The following is a 24885-nucleotide window of genomic DNA, read 5'->3' as shown; positions in this document are numbered from 1 at the left end:
CTATAGTCTAGTCTATAGTCTAGTCTATAGTCTAGTCTATAGTCTAGTCTATAGTCTAGTCTATAGTCTAGTCTATAGTCTAGTCTATAGTCTAGTCTATAGTTGAGTTTATAGTCTAGTCTATAGTCTAGGGTAGAGTCTAGTCTAGACTAGTATAGTCTAGTCTATAGTGGTCTTTAATAGAGGCTATGGACTAAAACTAGGATAGTCTGGAATATAATTATGTCTATGGAGTATAGTTTAGAGTATAGTTTATTGCATGGATTAGACTTTAGATTACCTTAAACCTTAATTAACATAAAATCGATTTAACGAATACCCCCCACTATTGAATGCCTGACATTTTTGCCATAAACTTAATAAGCTGAAATCAACATCAATAATAATATTTCAAGTACATTTGATAAAAGTATGTTGAATTGTGTTTAATGTGCTAAAATTTTCTTTTTTCATCTTATCTGTTTATATGTGTGTTCTGCTACAAAAAGTAAAACACAATATTTATCATCAAAAACAATAACAAAAAAACATTATATATTGGAGTCATGTAAACAATAATATTTTCGTTTTAGTCTTGTATGAGTGTATGACAAAAAAAAATCGAATAAATCAAATATACAAACAGAAAAGAATTTAGAAAAAGGGAGATAAGCTGTTTACAATTGTGGCTTTTATATTAAAGTAAAAGTGTTGGAAGTTTTATCTTATTGTATAAAAATTGCAGAGATTTTTCTAACACAAAGCAATGTTTGCTCTCAATGTCGATATGTTAATATTAACATCTGTTTACCAGCTGATTTTGATACGTATTAGTTTAGCAATTAGTTAATTAATCTTTATAACTAAACTAGTAACCAAGAACTTTAATTTTCTTTTTTATAACTTAAGCTTAAAATTCAAGGTTTCTTAACCATACATTTCCTATACCTTTCTCCATCTTCTCGATATGATATATTACAAAACGGAAGTAAATTCCAACAATATTTAATTATTAACCTAAAACAAGTATCATAATGAAAATGACCACAATTAGTCTATCCTTCAGGGTCTTTTTAATAAGGGTATATATTGCAAATGTCTATAGGATTTCTTTTTTCGTAAATGTTAGTCCCTATTTGTTTTGTTAATAATTAAATAAAACACTGGCTACAGTTACATAAACCATAAACTTAAGGTTTTTATTACAATTTGTTTTTACTTTCAATCATTCTCTCTCACTCTCTCCCTCTCGTGCTTTCGCTCCCTTTCTTTTTTTCTGATAATCAAAGTAATTGTTTTATTTTATCTATTTTTTTGCCCTTTACATTGTCCTTAAATTGTATTTATTTAGTCATTGTCCTTTTTTTGCTTCTATATGCGAATGTAAAAGAGTGAGTTGTTGCTCTGTTTATGTTTTGCAAATTTTGATGAGAACTAAAGGGGGAGAGGGAGAGTTTTTGGCACTACATCAGAGAGTTTATGTGGCCTGTGTTGTATAACGAAAATGTAACTTGTTAAAATGAAAAAGGATTATAAAAGTAATGCCAACAAATTAATTACAATAGTTATGCATATGTAAGTACATACATATGTATGTATAATTGAATTGTATTTAATTTCTGAATATTCCTTTAGGAACATTAGTTTTTTTTTAACAATTTGTTAAAGTTTAAGATTAAAAAAATATTATATTAATTTAGTACCATTATAAAAATATACAGATATCTGTATTTTATAATTTACTCTTTTTTCAGTTATTTCTAACATTGAAAGTTCTATGACCTGATGGTTATTATCCAAAAATTTAGTGTCGTAGGACAATCCAATTTGCTTGCATTATAAGAAATAAGAAATTTGCATGCTTTAAGGCAAAGAATAATAAAAACAAATTAAATGACAGCAATGATCATAATGACAACAATAACAATGTTATAATATAAAATATTAAATACGCAATAACATTCTAATCTTGTTGTATTTTCTATCTACTTACTGGTGAATTTTAGGAAAAAGGTAATTTGTTTCTAATTTTATAATTATCAGGCAGGGAAAATTGAAAAATCCTAGGCCATAGACTAGTCTAGTCAATAAACTAGCCACTATAGCAGCTTTACAGACTAGTTCAAGGGCTAGTCTCTAGCCTAATTAACAGATTATTTCATATACTAGTCAATAGACAAGTAACTATACTAGTTAAAGAATTAGTTCATAGACTTGTCCATAGTCAGTAGACTAACTTGGTTAATAGAATAAGGCATACACTAGTCAATAGACTCAATAATAATCAAGACAATGGATTAGTCTATAAACTAGAAAATAAAATACTAATAATCAATAAACCAAAAAATAAACTAGTCAATAGAATAGACAATATACTAGCCAATAGAATAGACAATATACTAGTCAATAAACTAGACATTAGGCTAGTCAATGGACTAGACAATAGGCTAGACAATAGCCTAGTAAATAAACAATAGGTTATTCAACAGACTAGTACATTTAGTAATCAATAGATTAGAAAATATACTAGATAATAGACAATAGCCAACAGACTATTCAACAACTAGTCAATAGACTAAGTATAAGAATAGAAAATAGACTAGTCAAAAGGCTAGTCAATAGACTAATTAGTATAAGAGTCAATTGATTAAATTATTCAATCGAATAGACTATAAACTAGATAATAGACTAATCAATAGCTTAGACCATAGACCAAAGAATAGACTAGTCAATAGACTAAACAAAAGTCAAGTTAACAGAGTAGTTAATACTCTAGATAATAGACTAGGCAATAGAATATACAATAGACTAGACAATAGAATAGTAAATAGACTAGACAATAGAATCGTCAATAGACTAGACAATAGGTTAGTCAATAGATTAGGCAATATACTAGTCAATAGGATAGGCAATAGTTATAAGAATAGAAGGTATACTAGTCAAAAGGCTAGTCAATACGCGAGTCAATTGACCAGATTATTCAATCGAATAGACTATAAAATAGGTAATAAACTAGATCATAAACCAAATAATAGACTAATGAATAGACTAAACAAAAGACCAGTCAATAGACTAGACATCAGATTAATAAATATAGCAGATGATTGATTAGTCAAGTTGATGATAGACCAGATTAGTAAAAAATATGGACCACACAACAGAATAGTCAAGAGACAATAGGCTAGCCAACGGACTAGCCGATAGACTAGAAATATGTTAGTCAATAGACCAGAAGACAGACTAGTAAATAGACTAATAAATAGGCATTAACAGAGTAATCAATAGAATTATTAATAAACTAGACTAGTGACTAATTAATACAATCTATTGACCAGATAAAAGACGAGTCAATATACTAAAAAAAACTCTAAACAACAGACTAGTCAATAGACTATACAACATATTAGATAAAATGTTATTAAATAGACTAGGCAACAGACTAGTTAATAGACTAGACAATAGAATATAGAATAGACTATACGATAGACATTGGTCGAGAGACTAAATCACAGACTTAGGACTAGTCTACGGCCTACTTATCAAATTCAAAAGTCATAGGCACAATTTTGAGATGTTAAAATTAATTGAAAAATTTTACAATACTATTAAGTTAACCATCTCTGGTATGCCCCTTATAGTACAAAGTTTTTAACAAAATGACAAAGAAAAAATATCATAAAAATAATTTTAAGATGCTTAAAACTAAGAAATTTTGTTTTTAATAAAATTTTAAAAACAATTAAAATAAATTAAAACCATTTATTTTGTCTATTAACATAAAAATAACTTTTTTTCTTTTTTGCACCATATACGTATGATTAATTTATAGAGAAAATAAATAAAAAATTAATCATACGCAAAGTAAATAATACAATTTACTATGCGTTTAAAATGAATAACTCTTATAGGTTTCCCGGCACTATACACAATTTTGTTTCGACATCTTATACAGTTTACGCTTACTTTTTCAAAAATATTTATGATGTTGGATAATTATTTCTGAGAAATTTTTAAATTTATATTTTAGAAGAGTCTTAAGAAATTAATATCCTATTCTTAAGCCAGAAAGTTATTTTATACCTTTCGAAACAACCAATTTTTATTTTTCTTATTCTCCCACTGTAACTAAGATCTTTCTAATGTTTTACTTAAAAAAAAACACACTCAAACATAGTAGAAAATAGTAGATGAGTCTTTTCTTAGAACTAATTTATTTGATTTTATTTTATTGGTTTACTCATTGTTGATGTATTCTTATTTTAGCGGTTGGAACATCTTGTAAATATGTTTGTATACGTATGACATCTAAATAAAACGGCTAAAACTCATTTAAATAATTTCTTTTATATTAAGTTAAATGTGTTACTTAAGACAATGTAATATATAAAAGACGATATTTGTAAATATGTACCATACACAAATATATTTTAAATGGAAATGATACAATTGTAAATGAATAGTGGTAGGTTAGGGTTTGAACTGGTAAATTTCCATTAGATTACATGAAAAAAAAGCTACCAACAAGTCAGTATTCAGGATTTTATCTAAAGTTGTTATTTAAACATTTAATTAGTTTAAGAAAACAGAAGTATAACTTAACTATAATTGTATTAAACTGAAATAGAATTGAACTTGAACTAGAACTGAACTAGAACTGAACTAGAACTGAACTAGAACTGAACTAGAACTGAACTAGAACTGAACTAGAACTGAACTAGAACTGTACTAGAACTGTACTAGAACTGAACTAGAACTGAACTAGAACTGAACTAGAACTGAACTAGAACTGAACTAGAACTGAACTAGAACTGAACTAGAACTGAACTAGAACTGAACTAGAACTGAACTAGAACTGAACTAGAACTGAACTAGAACTGAACTGAACATGAACTGAACTAGAACTGAACTGAACTAGAACTAAACTAGAACTGAACTAGAACTGAACTAGAACTGAACTAGTTCAGACAACTACGATAAGAAATAAAAAATATAGATATGTAAATACTTTCAAACTTAGTACATACCAGCAATTATTCGAGTTCGGTAGTTTCAAAAATTTTCTTAAAAATCAAAATTTAATTGCAACAATTTTTTTTTTTTTTTTTTTTTTTTGTAACCGACTCCACTTTCAGCTGTCACTTTTTCAAAATTTGTACAACAACTACATACATACGTACATAAAAAACTGTTAATCTGTTTTTACATTAATTTTTTATTGTTTACTTTTATTTTAGACCAAAAACAACTACGAGTTGCTTCTCTCAAACTATTTTAATCCGTTCATTTTGTTTGTGCTAAAACGCGCACTTCAGTCGAAATAAAAAGGCGACCCAAAATGAACACCCACCACAATATTAAAATTTATTTTCAATGGGGACTATATAAAATAAAAGCAGCAAAAAGATAATAAAACATAGTTAACGACAAAAACAAACGGAAAAAACGTAAAATGCCGGCTGCTAAGAAAATGAAACCAAAATGAAAAACTTTTATATTTCCGAATACCGTTAATTTATTATTTGCTCTTGTTGCCTGTTACGCCACGTTGTCCTTTTTTGGTTATCTTTATGCTCTTTTTTAAACGAAATTTTATTTTTAATTTTTAAAACATATGATGGTAATAGTTTTCATTTAAACTTAAGTTTAGCACTTTTTTAGCTTAAACTTTTAAGTTTTAGGTTGGCTAAAATAATTTTTTTTATTTTCTTTCTTCAAAATAATTAAACAGCTGTTTCTTTGTTTTTAATTTGTGTAATTTATGAATGATATTCCGTAAGTATTTATTCAAAAATTTTAGGACCGCACAGTTTGAAGTTGTTGGATTAACTAAAGGATACATTTGTTGTGTATGGTCCAAGAAGCTTTTGTAAACAAAATTTTCAAAGCTTTTGCACGTATGTATGAATGTGTATTAAAGCTTTTAGTAAACACATATGTAATTCTCTTAACTCGTTAGGCAATACTGTTTATTGTTGAACAGTTTCCTTAAGAAATTGATGGATACTATAAGTGTAAATAACATGTAGAAAAACGTTTATCTATCTATCTATCTTTTTATCTATCTATCTACCTATCTATCTACCTATCTATCTATCTATCTATCTATCTATCTATCTATCTATCTATCTATCTAACCATTTATCTAAAAATAATAATTTCACAGTATTTGTTTTCCTAACTGCTCCTAAAAATATGCCTTAAAATTTGTAACTAGTCAGATTTACGTTTCAAAATAAATCCAAAAAATTTTATTCGGCGTTTTTTTAGTTAAATTATTAGCAACTCTGTTTTGTTTGTTTTGTGTGTATTTAGTACTTTTTTATGCAACTGTGCTGACTTGTTTTTATTTTTTTCTTCTTACTGCTATTGTTGTTGTTTTCACTTTTTTGTCTACGGATTTTGTTCGTATTGTTTCTTCTGAAGTGTTTTTGTGTGGTTGTGGAAAACAGACGCGAGCTTGTGAAAAAATACACAAAAAACATAAAATTCTATACAGAAGAACTAGAAAAATTATTAAAAATAATTTGTATTAAACAAATGAATAAAAAACTAATAAAAATATAAAAGAACTTAAAAAAAAGTACAAAAAAAATAAGAATTATAAAAAAGTTTGTGGGTGAAAAAAAGAAACTATTAAGAAGAAAAAAAGTGAAAAAATCTAGTATAACAAGAAAGAAAATCCTATAAGATTTATAGAGACAGACGCTTTTAATAATTTTCTAATTAATATATAGACATTTTTAATAACTTTTTTTATAAACTACAAAAAAAGGAAGGTCTTTTACCCCGTGACCCATATTTTTTTGAGGCAGATAAGTTTTTTTTTGTTTGTTGTCAATTACAGCAAAGCGTGTGCATTTTACCGCTACTGCACAATATTGCAGTAGCAGCGGCGTTTGCTGACTGCAGTTTTGGATTACTTCTAATCCCGGGAGTGTGTGTGTGTGTGTTTGTGTGTGTGTGAGTACATTCGACTACATCTATCGGCCTTTGGTGCGTCCGTGTTAGAGCTATAGCTGCATGATATCGTTGAGTGCTTTACTAACATCATTGGGAGTTATGAGCCAACAACAAAATCAAAATTTACAACAACAAGGTGCTAATAACAACAATCAAAATCAAAACAACCATCCACTGCATAATCATAATGCTGCTGTTGGAGGTGGACAGGCGGCTGCAAATGCTGCTGCTGCTATAGCAGCAAATCAAAATCCAGCTGCTGAAGGGAGCATGGAAAGGGGCAGGTATGTGATATTGAATAGACTATAGATATTTTTGTTTTTAAATATGAAGGTACGGTATTTGCGTTTTTGTTAAATTGAAAATAGAAATTGTTGTTGCAGTTGTTTAAAAGATTGCATTGTTTTAATAAATTAATGTATAGATTTGGGAAATTTGCCAAAAACATATATTTTTTTATATACCTATACTCTTTCTTTCTTTCCATCTATTCAACTATCTATCTGTCAATATATCTATCCATCTATCTATCTATCTAAATATCTATCTATATATCTATCTAATTGTCTATCGATCTATCTATTTATCTATCTATCTATCTATCTATCTATCTATATATCTATCAATCTATCTATCTATCTATCTATCTAACTATCTGTCTGTCTGTCTGTCTGTCTGTCTATCTATATATCTGTCTGTCTATCTTTCTATCTATCTATATATCTATTTGTCTGTCTGTGTGTCTGTCTGTCTGTCTGTCTGTCTATCTATCTGTCTATCTATCTATCTGTCTGTCTGTCTGTCTGTCTGTCTGTCTGTCTGTCTATCTATCTATCTCTCTGACTATCTATCTATCTATATATCTCTCTCTCTATCTATCTATCTATCTATCTATCTATCTATCTATCTATCTATCTATCTATATATATATCTATCTATCTATCTATCTATCTATCTATCTATCTATCTATCTATCTATCTACCTATTTATCTATATATCTTTTTGTTTGCGTTTCTCCTTTTTAAAATTGTTTAAAAATTAATAATTTATTTTTGCTAAAAATACATATTTAACAATTATTTTCAATCTATTTGCAGCTGCTTATTACGTTATGCCAGCCAAAATTCTCTAGATGAAAGTTCTCAAAAGCACATACAACGACCCAACAGTAAAGATCGTTGTGTGGGCCAATATCACAATGAACTGCATACCACGCGTTCATTCGAAGCCATGAACGAGATGCGCAAGTAAGAAATTTAAAATTAAATTACAAATAAAACACTAAATTAAAATCATTATTTTTAAATATATATTCAATAAATAAAATACTACCCATATTCTATAGCGATAACAATGCAATGAAAACGTAACGAGAAAAAAACACTAGACAGCCATAACAAATAGCTATTTGGCTGACTGTCAAGAACCATAAAATTTATTCCCGGTTATCAAAATGTTTCTGTATTTTAAAACAAAAAAATTGTTTATATTTTTATGCATTTTTTTTGTGTATTTTTGTTTATATTTACATTTCTAATTCTTATCTTTTTCTTTCTATTTGATTTTTTAGTTTAGTTGTGTTTTGTTTTTGTTTTATGTTAATACCAAAAACAAACATATGTTTTATATTTATATATATATGTACAGGGAAATGTTTTAATACTTTAGTTTTGTATAGTGTTATTTACATTGTTGTTGCTATTTTTGTTTTTTAGTTTAACCCTGAACTTGGTTGCTTAAAGCTGATTGTTTATTCATTAAGTCAACATAATTTAGCAGCTCATCATCGTCATTATTATATTACTTTTTTGTTGTATATTGTTTTATCAGTTTCCGTATTTAAATTACATACACGGAATTTATTAAGCAGTTCAAAAAGTAAAACAATAAAATATATTAAAGAAAAAAGTAAAAGTTTATTAAAGGGCCAAACACAGACAGATACACAAGTTTGTTGTTATTCATATGTAAATATTAAAATTTCTTAAACTTTTTGTTTAGCTTATAGCAAGCTTGTGTTAAAAACATTGACCTTTTAATATGAATATTTTAAAAAACTGCATAATGTTTTATAAAGCGATGGAATATTTTGAAATTATCTATAATACCGGTTGTTTTTTGTGTTACTTTTTTTTGTATAGAATAAAAAACGTTATTTAGTTAAAAATATTTAGTAACATCTTTTACATTATTAATATGTATTTTAAATTCTTTATTATTTAAATTATTTTTACATAAACGTGTTATATTTTGGGAAAAAATTTCCACTACTTATTGGTGAATTCATAAAAATACAATTTTTACTTCCGTTTGGCGCCAGTTTTTTTTAATTTTAAAGTTACAGAATACAAATGATGTTTAAAATCACAATTTAAATTGCAAAATTTTTATAAATTTAAAATTTTTTTAAACAAATTATTTTCCAATTTTAAGCCAATTCAAAATAATTGTTTATTATTTGCAAATTACAAAAAATAAAAAATTAACATTTTAACACATTTCTTTAAAATAACAAAAAAATGTATATGCGTCTTAAATGCAAATAATTCCATTGCTGTTAACAATTTTATCAGTGCATTCTAAAAATAATAATAATGTTGATAAAATTTGCACTTTAGCTACAAAAATTTTTATTTTGTTTAAATAAGTTCTTCGTTTTACTTTTTTAACGTATTTATTGTCTTAATCGCAGTTCATCTTAGATCTTATCTAAATATAATACGTTTTATAGTTGTTTTCCGTTAACTGACCTTTCTAATTAGTTCTTTATTGTAGAAACTATAAAATTATCACGTAATTTAACAAATATTTGCACGTTTTGTATGAAATTTATTATACAAACAAGTATTAAACTATTAGAATGAAAGCAAAAATAATTTCAAGTAAGATAACCAAAAATGACTATAGACTAGACTATAGATTAGACTATAGACTAGACTATAGACTTCAGTAAAGACTATAGACCAGAATTTGGACAAGACTGTAGGCTGGACTATAGACTAGACTATAGACCTGAATTTGGACTAGACTGTAGGCTGGACTATAGACTAGACTATAGACTAGACTATAGACTAGACTATAGACTAGACTATAGACTAGACTATAGACTAGACTATAGACTAGACTATAGACTAGACTATAGACTAGACTATAGACTAGACTATAGACTAGACTATAGACTAGACTATAGACTAGACTATAGACTAGACTATAGACTAGACTATAGACTAGACTATAGACTAGACTATAGACTAGACTATAGACTAGACTATAGACTAGACTATAGACTAGACTATAGACTAGACTATAGACTAGACTATAGACTAGACTATAGACTAGACTATAGACTAGACTATAGACTAGACTATAGACTAGACTATAGACTAGACTATAGACTAGACTATAGACTAGACTATAGACTAGACTATAGACTAGACTATAGACTAGACTATAGACTAGACTATAGACTAGACTATAGACTAGACTACAGACTAGACTATAGACTAGACTATAGACTAGACTATAGACTAGACTATAGACTAGACTATAGACTAGACTAGACTATAGACTAGACTAGACTATAGACTAGACTATAGACTAGACTATAGACTAGACTAGACTATAGACTAGACTATAGACTAGACTATAGACTAGACTATAGACTAGACTATAGACTAGACTATAGACTAGACTATAGACTAGACTATAGACTAGACTATAGACTAGACTATAGACTAGACTATAGACTAGACTATAGACTAGACTATAGGCTAGACTATAGACTAGACTATAGACTAGACTATAGACTAGACTTTAGACTAGACTATAGACAAGACTATAGACTAGACTATAAACTAGACTATAGACTAGACTATAGACTAGACTATAGACCACAATATAGACTAGACTATAGACTAGACTATAGACTACACTATAGACTAGAATAGACTATAGACTAGACTATAGACTAGACTATAGAGTAGACTGTAGACTAGACTATAGACTAGACTATAGACTAGATAATAGACCAGAATATGGAATAAATTAGACTCTGGACTAAAGTTAACACATATCTTACTTACTTACTTACTTACTTACTTACTTACTTACTTACTTACTTACTTACTTACTTACTTACTTACTTACTTACTTACTTACTTACTTACTTACTTACTTACTTACTTACTTACTTACTTACTTACTCACTTAATTACTCACTTACTTACTTACTTACTTACTTACTTACTTACTTACTTACTTACTTACTTACTTACTTACTTACTTACTTACTTACTTACTTACTCATTTAATTACTTACTTACTCATTTAATTACTTACTTACTTACTTACTTACTTACTTACTTACTTACTTACTTACTTACTTACTTACTTACTTACTTACTTACTTACTTACTTACTTACTTACTTACTTACTTACTTACTTACTCACTTACTTATTTACTTACTTACTTACTTACTTACTTACTTACTTACTTACTTACTTACTTACTTACTTACTTACTTACTTACTTACTTACTTACTTACTTACTTACTTACTTACTTACTTACTTAGTTACTCACTTAATTACTCACTTACTTACTTACTTACTTACTTACTTACTTACTTACTTACTTACTTACTTACTTACTTACTCATTTAATTACTTACTTACTCATTTAATTACTTACTTACTTACTTACTTACTTACTTACTTACTTACTTACTTACTTACTTACTTACTTACTTACTTACTTACTTACTTACTTACTTACTTACTTACTTACTTACTTACTTACTTACTTACTTACTTACTTACTTACTTACTTACTTACTTACTTACTTACTTACTTACTTACTTACTTACTTACTTACTTACTCACTTACTTATTTACTTACTTACTTACTTACTTACTTACTTACTTACTTACTTACTTACTTACTTACTTACTTACTTACTTACTTACTTACTTACTTACTTACTTACTTACTTACTTACTTACTTACTTACTTACTTACTTACTTACTTACTTACTTACTTACTTACTTACTTACTTACTTACTTACTTACTTACTTACTTACTTACTTACTTACTTACTTACTTACTTACTTACTTACTTACTTACATACTTACTTACTTAAGTACTTACTTATTTACCTACTTACTTCATTTCTAACTTATTTATTTACAATCAATACTATTATTAAAATTCAAAAATTCTTCAATTCTGAGCGATTTTCCTACATTATTACAACAAATCTCCATTTTCTTTCCAAAAAAAACAAAAACAGACAAAATCTTTTATGTGATGTAACCTTGGTAGCAGAAGATATTGAAATACCTGCTCACAAAATGGTATTGGCCTCTTGCAGTCCATATTTCTATGCCATGTTCACAGGTTTCGAAGAATCACGACAAGGACGCATAACTCTACAGGGTATAGATCATCATGCCTTAGAGCTATTAATCGAATATGTTTACACTTCTACCGTAGAAGTTAACGAGGACAATGTACAAGTTCTCCTAACAGCTGCCAATCTTTTGCAATTGACTGACGTCCGTGATGCCTGTTGTGATTATTTACAAACACAATTAGATGCCAGTAATTGTTTGGGTATACGAGATTTTGCCGATATGCATGGTTGTGTTGATTTGGTTAATTATGCCGAGACGTATATTGAACAACATTTTAAGTGAGTTAAACAACAAAAATTAAAAATAATGTTTATTTACAGCTAATTAGTTAATAAAACATGTATTTATTTGTTTTTCAACATTGATATTATTCTTTTTATTTGCAGTGAAGTCATACAGTTTGATGAATTTTTAAATTTAACCTCAGAACAGGTTATAAATCTTATACGCAATGATCGTATTTCTGTCGCTGGCGAAGAAAAAGTTTATGAATCTGTCATCAATTGGATACGTTATGATCCCACAGTACGCGATCAATATACATCCGAGTTAATGGAACATGTCCGCTTACCGTTATTGTCCAAGGAGTATATTACACAAAATGTCGATAAGGAACCCTTGTTGGAGGGCAATATCGTGTGTAAAAATTTAATTATTGAAGCATTAACATATCATTTATTGCCAAATGAAATCAAAACAGCTCGTACTATACCTAGAAAACCAGTGGGCTTGCCTAAGATTTTATTGGTTATTGGAGGTCAAGCCCCTAAGGCTATACGTTCGGTGGAATGCTATGATTTGAGAGAGGAGAAATGGTATCAGGCGGCTGAAATGCCAAATCGTAGATGCCGGTAAGTGGACGCGAAGAAAATGAGATTGTTGTAGAAGTAACTTTTATTTTCGTTTATAGCGCTGGTTTAGCTGTTTTGGGTGACCGCGTTTATGCGGTCGGTGGCTTTAATGGCTCTTTACGTGTACGCACTGTTGATGTCTACGACCCAGCCACAGACCAATGGTCTACTAGCAATAGCATGGAAGCTAGACGTTCCACTCTGGGTGTGGCAGTACTAAATGGTTGCATTTATGCTGTAGGTGGTTTTGATGGCACTACTGGTCTCTGTAGTGCCGAAGTTTATGATCCTAAGAATGAAGTTTGGCGTTTCATTGCCTCCATGTCCACCCGACGCAGTTCGGTTGGTGTAGGAGTGGTTAATAATTTACTCTATGCTGTGGGTGGTTATGATGGCTTCACCCGTCAATGCTTATCTTCGGTGGAACGTTATAATCCTGAAACTGATAATTGGCATGCAGTGGCTGACATGTCCGCCCGTCGTAGTGGTGCTGGAGTGGGTGTTCTTAATAATATTTTATATGCTGTAGGTGGCCATGATGGTCCTATGGTTCGTAAATCCGTAGAAGCCTATGATCCAGAAACTAATCAATGGCATTCTGTGGCCGATATGTCATTCTGTCGTCGTAATGCTGGCGTAGTGGCTCATGATGGTCTCCTCTATGTGGTGGGTGGTGATGATGGTGATTCTAATTTATCTTCTGTGGAAGTTTATAGTCCAGAGACGGACTCGTGGCGTATATTGACAGCTTCAATGACCATTGGTCGCAGTTATGCTGGTGTGTGTATGATAGATAAGCCGATGTGAATAGAAGAGCAGGGTGCATTAGCACGGTGAGTAAATTTTAAATGGAAAATAACTATTTTTATAGAAAACTTAAGTTATACTATCAATAAGAAAAAATTTAAAAAAGTTTTTACATGTTTAACTATTTCCCCTTTTTTATCCCTTTTTACATACAACACTCTTAGACAAGCGGCCATTATCTCTATAAATGGTATTGTGGATGATGAAAATAGTCAAGCTGAGGGAACAATTGAAGGTGCTGTGGGTTATGTACGCAATGATCAACAACAACAACAGCCACAACAACAAACACAAAATAACAACGTAAATCAGCAACAACAATTAGCACAAGCACAGATTCTTCATCCACATTACGAAAATATTTACGAAAGTATAGAACAATATAATGCAGCCGCTCATGGTGGTGCAGTAGTTGGTGCAGTAGCAGTTGTTGGAGCAGCAGCTGCTGTAGCACCAATTAATGCCGCCAATAATGCTAATGCCCCTGCCGAAGAACCACAACAGCAACCAGCTATGATACAACCCCAACCACAAGCTTCACAACAAGCAACAAATAATGAAAATAATACTCAACAACAAGCTAAACAATCAAGACTGGCAGCCAATAACATAAACTATCGCAATGATCTATATGATCGTGCAAATGCCATTAACATAAATGCCAACCAAACGAATGCAGGTCTAGCAGCAGCATCAGCTGCTGCTGGCAGTAATAATAACTATGATATACCAAGATCTGTAAGATCTGGTTTAGGATTTCGAAGAAATTTTCAATTAGATTTACATGCTGGTGAGTTTTTTTTTTGGAAAATGAAATCAAAACATATTTTATTAATAAAATTCTTTAGCCAATCCTCGCTTTAATGCTTTTCGCTGTAACGGAGTGACTTGTAATCATTATACCAGCTCCAGTTCATCTTCCACCTCTTCTTCATCATGTCACCGCCAACGTAGTTTTGATGATACTGAATCCCAAAACTATTACAATCTTAATCATTATCAGCCTCCGGTACGTTATGAAAACATCTATGAACAAATACGTGATGAACCGATTTATCGTAATACCAATGGAGCACGTGTTTATGGCCGTTTAAATGTTATAGGTCATGGTATAGGACGCATAGAACGTCATTTAAGTTCCTCCTGCGGTAATATTGATCATTATAATTTAGGTGGCCATTACGCGGTATTGGGTCATTCACATTTCGGCACCGTGGGTCATATACGTTTGAATACCGGTTCGAGTATTAGCAGTACTAGTACTACGAATAGTTCAAGTGTTACTTCAACTATTAGTTGTAATTCATCAACTTGTGGTAGTAGTGGTGTTGCAGGTGCTGGCGGTGCAGCAACAGCAGCGTCATCATCGTCATCGGCAAATATTCAAAGGGATGGCGTTAATAATGTTAAGAATAGTTCTTCGTCATTCTTTAGCTGTTTGCATGGTGAAAATACTCAAAGTATGAGTAATATTTATAAAGCATCCGGTAATGGTGGTGGCTCCTCATCCATTAATAGTCATTTGAATATGGGCAGTAATAATTTAGGTGAGTGATTTGCGTTTATGTTTCTTAATTAAAAATCCAGTTATCGATAACTTTTCTAAAGAAAATTTCGTTATCAAAACAATTTCTATAGAAAATTAAGTTATCGAAACATTTTCATTGGAAAAATAAAGTAATGAACTGTTTTTCTATGGAAAAATAATGTTATCGATAATTTTTTTATAGAAATATAATGTTATCGATAATTTAAAAAAATAAAATTATCGATAACTTATCTATAGAAAAATTTTGTTATCGATAATTTTTCTGTAGAAAAATAATGTTATCGATAATTTTTCTGTAGAAAAATAATGTTATCGATAATTTTTCTGTAGAAAAATAATGTTATCGATAATTTTTCTATAGAAAAATAATGTTATCGATAATTTTTCTATAGAAAAATAATGTTATCGATAATTTTTCTATAGAAAAATAATGTTATCGATATTTTACTATAGAAAAATAATGTTATCGATAATTTTTCTATACAAAAATTAAGTTATCGATAATTTTTCTATAGAAAAATTAAGTTATCGATAATTTTTCTATAGAAAAATTAAGTTATCGATAATTTTTCTATAGAAAAATTAAGTTATCGATAATTTTTCTATAGAAAAATTAAGTTATCGATAATTTTTCTATAGAAAAATTAAGTTATCGATAATTTTTCTATAGAAAAATTAAGTTATCGATAATTTTTCTATAGAAAAATTAAGTTATCGATAATTTTTCTATAGAAAAATTAAGTTATCGATAATTTTTCTATAGAAAAATTAAGTTATCGATAATTTTTCTATAGAAAAATGAAGTTATCGATAATTTTTCTACAGAAAAATGAAGTTATCGATAATTTTTCTATAGAAAAATAATGTCATCGATAATTTTTCTGTAGAAAAATAATGTTATCGATAATTTGTCTATAAAAAATAATGTCATCGATAATTTGTCTGTAGAAAAATGTTATCGATAATTTTTATATAGAAGAATAATGTTATCGATAATTTTTCTGTAGAAAAATAAAGGTATCGATAATTTTTTTTATAAAAAAATTAAGTTATCGATAATTTTTATAGAAAAATTAAGTTGCCGATATTTTTTATAAAAAAATAATGTTATCGATAATATTTCTATAGAAAAATAATGTTATCGATAATTTTTTTATAGAAAAATAACGTTATCGATAATTTTTCTATAGAAAAATAACGTTATCGATAATTTTTCTATAGAAAAATAATGTTATCGATAATTTTTCTATAGAAAAATAATGTTATCGATAATTTTTCTATAGAAAAATAATGTTATCGATAATTTTTCTATAGAAAAATAATGTTATCGATAATTTTTCTATAGAAAAATAATGTTATCGATAATTTTTCTATAGAAAAATAATGTTATCGATAATTTTTCTATAGAAAAATAATGTTATCGATAATTTTTCTATAGAAAAATTATGTTATCGATAATTTTTCTATAGAAAAATTATGTTATCGATAATTTTTCTACAGAAAAATTATGTTATCGATAATTTTTCTATAGAAAAATAAAGTTATCGAACATTTTTTGATAGAAAAATAAAGTTATCAATCATTTTTTATAGAAAAATAAAATTTTCGATAATTTTTCTTTAGACAATTTAAGTGATTGATATTTCTATAGAAAACTGAAGTTATCGATTAGTTTTTTGATATAAAACTATTGTTATCGTGTTTTCTTCTTAATAAAAATGAAGTTATCGAAAATGTATCTTTTTTATCATCCCTCTAGCCACACCAAATACTTCTAAAGATCGTGAATCTCGTGCCGCTTCCGCTGGCCCTCTAATAAATCCCAATGCCAATGGCAACATAGAAACCACACCAACATCATCGACCACACGAACAACCGGCGCCATACCCAAGATAAAATCACTAAATCTAGGCTCGAAACAAAACTCCAATACTTCACAACAAAATTCCAATACAACAACGACTGAAAAGACAACTGTAACTTCACTTAAGAATGCACTCACTAAAAAATCATCAGCTTCATCATCATCATCAAACACTTCAGCAACAATTGCAGCAATGTCTGCAGGCCAAACTCAAAAAACACAAACATCAGTATCGAAAAGCTCAAGCAGCCAGAACTCAACAATGGCTGAACAAAATAACAGTACTTTAAATCGTATATCCAAATCAAGTCTACAATGGCTGTTAGTCAATAAATGGCTTCCGCTCTGGATGGGTCAGGGTACCGATTGTAAAGTAATCGATTTTAATTTTATGTTTTCACGTGATTGTGTCGATTGTGATGCTGCCTCAGCTGCAGCTCAAATGGCCAATCCTTATGGGACACCACGTCTCACCGGCTTACCACAAGATATTGTACGTTTCAATGCCCGAGCTGAAATGCATGCAGCAGCCACTACTTATAGTAGAAGACAAAATGATCTTAATACATCCCGACCCATGCACAACACTTTGAATCGTTTAAGGGAGGCTGAACCAAGTCCTTATGCCAGACGCTATGAGGATCCTTCGTATGAAAATGTACACGTTCAATGGCAAAATGGTTTTGAATTTGGTAGATCTCGAGATTATGATCATTCAATTGCAGCGCCAGCAGCTACTGGACCCTATCAATCGCCAGCTGCTCAAAGAGCTCCTCTGCAAAGGGCACGTTCTGAAAGTCCCACATTAAATCAACGCAGCAATGCCTATGCCTCTAGACGTTTAAGGGCAGTAAATAATAATCTAACAACTAATCAAACTGTTAACATTAATCCTTCGTCCTCTTCGAATGGCTCCAACAACAACAACAACAGTGTCAAATTCAAAGAATCTTATCGTAATTTTGAAAAGTCCTCAGATAATTCAAACATTAAACCCAATTTAATGAAAGCAGAGACTTTAGATGTAGTTGAAAGTGTTGCCACATTAGCCCTGCCCAAGTTGGCGGTTTCTACTACAAACGAATCTTCACCCTTGGAAGATTTAGAAGGTGCTGTAGGCGGTTCAGTGGAAATGAAAACAACAAATGAACCTACACCCTCAACATCCTCTTCATCGGTGGCTTCCTCTAATGATATGAATAATTTGGATATGGCTACCTTATCGCCTGTTGCTCAACCGTCGATTGAATTGCCGGACAACGATAATAATTTGCCAATTTTAATAAATAATTTAGATATTAAATCAACTTCCACTACGAATAGCGAACAAAAGGATAATTAAGTTTTAGGTTTTTTTGTTTTGGTTTCTTTTTTAAGTTAATGCGTGTTTTTTTCTTGGAATCGAAAAATTAAGTTATCAATAATGTTATTAGAGAAAACTAAAGTTATCGATAGTTGCTGAGGAAAAACAAAGTTGAGAATTTAATAATGTTTTTAAAGAAATCTAAAGATATCGATAGTTTCTGGAGAGAAGTGAAAATTTTGTTGCCTTAAAATTTTCATTTCCTCCGAAGGGAAAATTGCTATCGTGAACTTGTTGTGAACAATTCATTCACAATGGTTGATTTTGTATGAAACAGCTGTTTAATGTTTACAAAATTCCATCAACAAATTTTACAACAAAAGGAATTTTTCACGACAAAAAAGTTAGTGAACGAAAAAAGTGAAAAGGAAACATATTTCACGTGAAATGAAGATTGGCGATAGTGGTGAATATTTAATATTATTTTTCTATACAAAACTAATGTAATCGTTAATTTTTTTCACAGAAATATAAAGTTATCGATAATTTTACTATAGAATACAGAAGTTATCAATAACATTATAGAAAACTAAATTCATCGATAATTTTGTGTGAACAATTAAAGTTTACTGAAGAGAAACAAAGTATCGTCAATGATTTTCTATACAAAAATTATAGAAAACTAAAGATATTAAGATTTTTATTTAAGAATGAATAAATTATCGATAATTTTCCTTTAGAAGACTAATGTTATCGATAATTTTTCTAAAACAAAATGTAGAAAAATAAAGTGTTTAACAAATTTTCTTTCGAAAACTGAAGTTATCGATAATTAGTTTTCAAATAACTAACAAATAGCTAAAGAAAACTTTCAAGAAAACTTAAATTAATAAAAATTATTATCTTTTATAATCACATCTATTCTGCATTTCGGTAACATTTACGCAATGATCGAAAAAAGATATTCCAACAAAAAACAGAATCGTTAGAAAAAGAAGAAGCAATTTCATTTTCTTTCAATGCTTAACGATTGTGTGTATTCTGCAATTCAATCGTAATTACCTTTTTGGAAGTCATTGTTTATGTGGCGTAGAATGGAATCGAAATGCAGAATACCAAAGTTGTCAAACAAAGAAAATTTCGTTTCAAATTGAAAAGCAGAATAGGCGCCAATACCTTTATCTGGTTTTAGGTTAAAAAAACTGCATTAACTTAAGAGTTAATTAAAAATAAAAACAAAATTAGTTGTTAAGTATTCTTCTACTTTTTAAATAACAACAAAACTAGTTGGATTCAAACTGCAGCATAAAATGACTTCATTACATTAAACATAAAAGATTATTATTATTGTTTATTTTTGTATAATTTTTTTCTTTTTTTTTTAGATTTCATTCATTTTTGGCAATATTTTTTTCTAAGAAAAAACATTTTTTTTATATTTTTGTTATTTATATATAGTTTTTTATTTCTTTTTTTATAATTTTCTAAGAAATTTTTGTTTTGTTTAAACTTTGTTTTTCTCTAAACTAATGATATAATATGCCATTTTATATAAATATTAAAAATAAGTAATTACTTATTAATCTTCTTTTTGCTCTACTTTAAGTATTATAAATTTTATAAATAAAAAGCTAATTCTACAAATGTTCTTCGAAAAAAAATGATTTACTAGTTTAAAAACAAAAACCTTCCTATTTTAATTACACAAAAAAAAAATAAAATAAAACATATAAAAAGACTTATTTTACACATTTCTGTTTCTAATTTTTAATCCACTGTCTTCCAGTTTTAACTGTTAGCTGTTATATTTAAATCTTAATTTCTTCATTTCATTCAAGGAAATTTCTTGTACTTTTCAAAACTCATTGTATATCAAAAATATTCAATATTCAATCTATATTATAAATATTTATATTTAAGTGTAGAAATTAATTTTAAAATAATGTTTTTTAAATACTCATTTATAAAACAACAAATTACAAAACATTTTTAACGCACAATATATAAAAAAAAGTAAAATATTCATTTAAAAATCATTTGTAATAAATCGATTTTGGAAGAAACATTAAAAACGCTAACTGGAGAATTTCAGTTGTTAAAACAAACAGAAATTAAATACTCTTATATAAAATTATACCCATACAACCCTAATACATATGAATACATTTATATTGATGCACTATTGTATTTAATAAAATTTATAATAAAGATTATTAATATGTGGTTATAGACAAATATTGAAAGTTGTAATTTTTTTCGATAAAGGTTTGTCAATGGGAATGAAAAAGCTTTTCAAATAATAACTTTAGGTAATTTGAACGGATTTTTCTAATAAAGATAATCTTCATTCTTTGGTTAAGCCTGGTTTAATATATGTTTTATGTTTTTCAGTAAAGTTACTTATTAATAAGTTTAAACAAAGAATGTAGATTATCTTTACCTAAAAAACGCCCTCAGTAAAGTTACTTGTTATTTAAGGGCGGGTTTTTCAGATAAAGATAATCTACGCTCTATGTTTAAACCTAGTTTAATATATGTTTTGTGTTTTTCAGTAAACAGTAACGTTTAGTTTAACTGAGTGCTATTGGACAATTAACAGAAACAATAAAACAATGATTTCGGAAGAACAAAAACTTAATATTTTAATTAAATTGCAATTTTCTGATTTGTTTTGTTTCATTTATTATTGTTTTAAATGTTTATTTAACATTTTTCCAAAATTTTCCATTTTACAAAAGTATTGTTTGCAAAAAACAGCTGTTCATTGTTTATGTTTTTGACTGAAAACTTGGCAATACTAACAAAGTTAACTGAGCTTAAATCTAAAACTGAAAAACACAATTATCGGTTAAAGTCCGCCTAAATTTGTTCCGAGTTTAATCTAACAGCAAGTTAAGCCTAGATTAACTGATGAGTAAGAAACCCGCCCTTAAATCCATAACTGAAAAACACAATTATCGGTTAAAGTCCACCTAAATTCGTTGCGAGTTTAATATAACAGCAAGTTAAGCTTAGTTTAACTGTGTAGTAAGAAGAAATCAGTTAGAGCGAGTTTTTCTGATAAAGATAATCTTCATTCTTTGGTTAAACCTGGTTTAATATATGTTTCGTGTTTTTCAGTTATCAGTAAAGTTTAGCTATTATCTTAGTTTAACTAAGTGTAATTGGCCAATTAAACTCAAGATATAAGTGAGAAAACACAATTAACAAAAACGATAAAACAATGATTTCGGAAGAACAAAAACATAATATTTTAAGTAAATTGCAATTTTCTGATTTGTTTTGTTTCATTAATTATTGTTTTAAATGTTTATTTAACATTTTTCCAAAATTTTCCATTTTACATAAGTATTATTTGCAAAAAATAGCTGTTCATTGTTTATGTTTTTGACTGAAAAGTTGTCAATACTAACAAAGTTAACTGATCCTAGATCCATAACTGAAAAACACAATCATCGGTTCAGTTGTAATACAGGTCTGAGTTGGGGAACAAGTCTCGCGTCATCATTTTTATTTCTTAAGGACGGTCAGGCTTGTGCTTGTTGCTGGGCTTTCGACAGAATTACTCCTCACCCCGCACTAATTTAATGCACTACTTCGTATATATGTTCTAAGTTATGCATTGTCTTCATTATACGCGTGCTTTCGTTTTACCTCAGAGAGAGGTTATGTTTTTAACTGGTGGAGACCATAAAATACTCACGTTATAACCTGGTGGAGACCATTTAAACTCAAATATCTACTGGTGGAGAACATTAACCTGGCAATATGAGTGCTTAATGCACCGCCATCCTTATTAAAACCCCCCAAAAAAAAAACAATCATCAGTTAAAGTCCACCTAAATTCGTATCGAGTTTAATCTAACAGCAAGTAAAACTTAGTTTAACTAAGTAGTAATAAACCCGCCCTTAGAAATGTAGACTATTTCTTAAATATAGGGAGATCTGTAACTCTTTCTTAAAAAAAAGGATTTAAAATTGTAAAAATTTGTAATTTTTTTTAAACTGATTTACCTATAAATAACAATATCATTAGTGTAAACTTAAAACTAACTATGGCACCTTTTTAAGGTCATATTACGATAAGAAATTTGCATCGAACAAAAATTCATTGAATTATCTTAAAATGAAAGTGTGGACGAGTATCAGGAAATTCCTTAATACTCCGCAAATGTAATACAGAGTATACACACAAAAAGCAGGCTGACAGGTGGATTAACGGACAGACAGTCCAAACTTAATTTATTAAAACATAATTGGTCAACTTTAAGGTGACAATATCTAATGAAGTCATTAAAAATATGTCCTCTTACCTGTAATATATAATAGTAAGCAACATGTCTCATCTCCGGCCATCTACGTTCCCACGACAATTGGATCTTCGCTCCGGAACGACTTGAGTCATACTCGCTGTCAACCCAGCGACAACTGTATCAACCAAAAGTTTTTTCCCCAGGAAAGAACTATTAGCCACAGTCGAACTGTTACAACAACAACATCTCCGGCCAATAAATTGCAAAAGTTCTGTCTGTCACTCATTTAAGTTTACCGCGTTTTTTCCGACACACTTTATATGATTTTCTTTTTTTAATAACTCGTTTAAAACCACTGAAATACTTATTGAACATTGATTAAATACATATTTTTAATTTTTTCTATTTTATTATGCTTTAAAAAAAATGGCAAAGAAAAAATTTATTTACCAAGCAAAGATTCCCGCGTATTCTTCTAAACGATGGAATTTTCTAATTTCTTTTTTATAGAATGCACATTTTTTATATTATTTAATAACACACTTTTTATAAAAGGATTTTAACTAAATTTTAACTCAATATCTATTATTATTATTATGAAATAAAGTTAAATTAATATAATTCGAATGAAAAACCAAATGAAACCGACACATCCACTCGCTGTAAATTTCAACGAACTTTTTCTTGTTGGACTCAAAGTAAGTGTTGTCATGTGAGCGTTTTTGGGCAAGGATAGGAGTTGAGGGTTTTTTCAGGGTATTCCATTGCAGTTTTTTGCTCATTCATTACTTCGTAAGTAAGAAATAAAGTAAGCAAGTACTGTAAATATTGTAAAATTAATTATTTTCAGATTTCATTTTAAAACCGACACTTTTTAGCTACAGATTTAAATAAAAAATAAAAAGAATTCCATAACATTTCGTTTTTCAATATGGCAACTCTAGTAACTCTCTATTTCATTGGCCGTTATTTTAAAAATACCCTTAAAAGTCATGTAAAAGATAGGGTTCCATAGTTTAAATGAAAAATCGACTTTTCGACATTTTGCATTTAGCTAAAAGTCGACTTTTCGAATTTTTGACTTTTTACATTTTATGAAAAGTCGATTTACGACATTTATCATTTAATTAAATGTCTACTTTTCGACTTTTAGTATTTTATATATAGTCGACTTTTCGACTTTGCGACCTTTTCTGACTTTTTTCGAGTTTTCGACTTTTTAACTATTTTTCTGATTCTTTAGACTATTTTTTTGACTGTTTTCGGATTTTTCCGACTATTTTAGAGTTTTCGACTTTCTTCTACTATTTTCGAGTTTTCGACTTTTTCCAACTTTGTTGGACATTCCGATTTTTACAAAGTCGACTTTGTGATATTTTTCATAGACGATAGTCGAGTTATCGACTTTTTTGAAACAAAATAGTCGATTTCTAGAACCCTACAACTAGGGTTCTATAATTAAAACGAAAAGTCGACTTTACGACTTTTTTCATTTAGTTAAAAGTCGACATTACGACTTTTTTCATTTAGTTAAAAGTCGACATTTCAACTTTTTTTCGACTTTTTTTATTTAACTAAAAGTCGGCTTTTAGACTATAAGTATTTTATGAATAGTCGACTTTTCGATTTTTTTTGACTTTTTACGACTTTTTTCAACTTATCGACCTTTTTCGACTTATCAACTTTCAAACTTTTCGACTTTTATTAACAAAGTCGACTTTTCGACATTTTTCACAGACGATAGTCGAGTTATCGACTTTTTTGAAACAAAATAGACGACTTCGACTTTTTTCGACAAAAGTCGACTGTTCGATTATTCGAAAGTCGATTTATAGAACCCTACCTACAACTTTAGACTGAGAAATAATAGTTGAAAATTATTGAATATGGCAACCAGGGTG

The 24885-nt window shown here is 28.9% G+C and overlaps 1 protein-coding gene across 2 annotated transcripts; it reads left to right on the top strand.

The window, feature by feature from the left end:
- Positions 1–6386: 6386 nt before the first annotated feature.
- Positions 6387–19085, top strand: LOC111678644 (ring canal kelch protein). 2 transcript variants are annotated; one of them, XM_023440052.2, is made up of 8 exons: positions 6387–7223; positions 8038–8187; positions 12233–12634; positions 12743–13207; positions 13267–14040; positions 14179–14804; positions 14863–15561; positions 17323–19085. In XM_023440052.2, exons 1-8 carry the CDS (start codon positions 7000–7002, stop codon positions 18768–18770), a joined length of 4788 nt encoding a protein of 1595 aa, XP_023295820.2. In that variant the 5' UTR covers positions 6387–6999; the 3' UTR covers positions 18771–19085. The 2 variants fall into 2 exon arrangements, with proteins under 2 accessions (XP_023295820.2, XP_023295821.1); XM_023440053.2 differs by lacking the exons at positions 14179–14804; positions 14863–15561; positions 17323–19085 and having other exon boundaries at positions 13267–14014.
- The last annotated feature ends 5800 nt before the right edge of the window (positions 19086–24885 follow it).

Source organism: Lucilia cuprina, chromosome 2 (genome assembly GCF_022045245.1).
Source record: "Lucilia cuprina isolate Lc7/37 chromosome 2, ASM2204524v1, whole genome shotgun sequence".
In the NCBI taxonomy this organism is placed as follows: Eukaryota; Metazoa; Arthropoda; class Insecta; order Diptera; family Calliphoridae; genus Lucilia; species Lucilia cuprina.
This window is presented reverse-complemented; position numbering and strand designations above follow the sequence as displayed.

Bases quoted from the DNA above. Each gene is read 5' to 3' on its own strand.
- LOC111678644 (XM_023440053.2), top strand. From the start codon at position 7,000: ATGATATCGTTGAGTGCTTTACTAACATCATTGGGAGTTATGAGCCAA. The intron at 7,224-8,037 runs GTATGTGATATT...ATCTATTTGCAG, and splicing joins GGGAGCATGGAAAGGGGCAG to CTGCTTATTACGTTATGCCA. The intron at 12,635-12,742 runs GTGAGTTAAACA...TTTTATTTGCAG, and splicing joins TATATTGAACAACATTTTAA to TGAAGTCATACAGTTTGATG.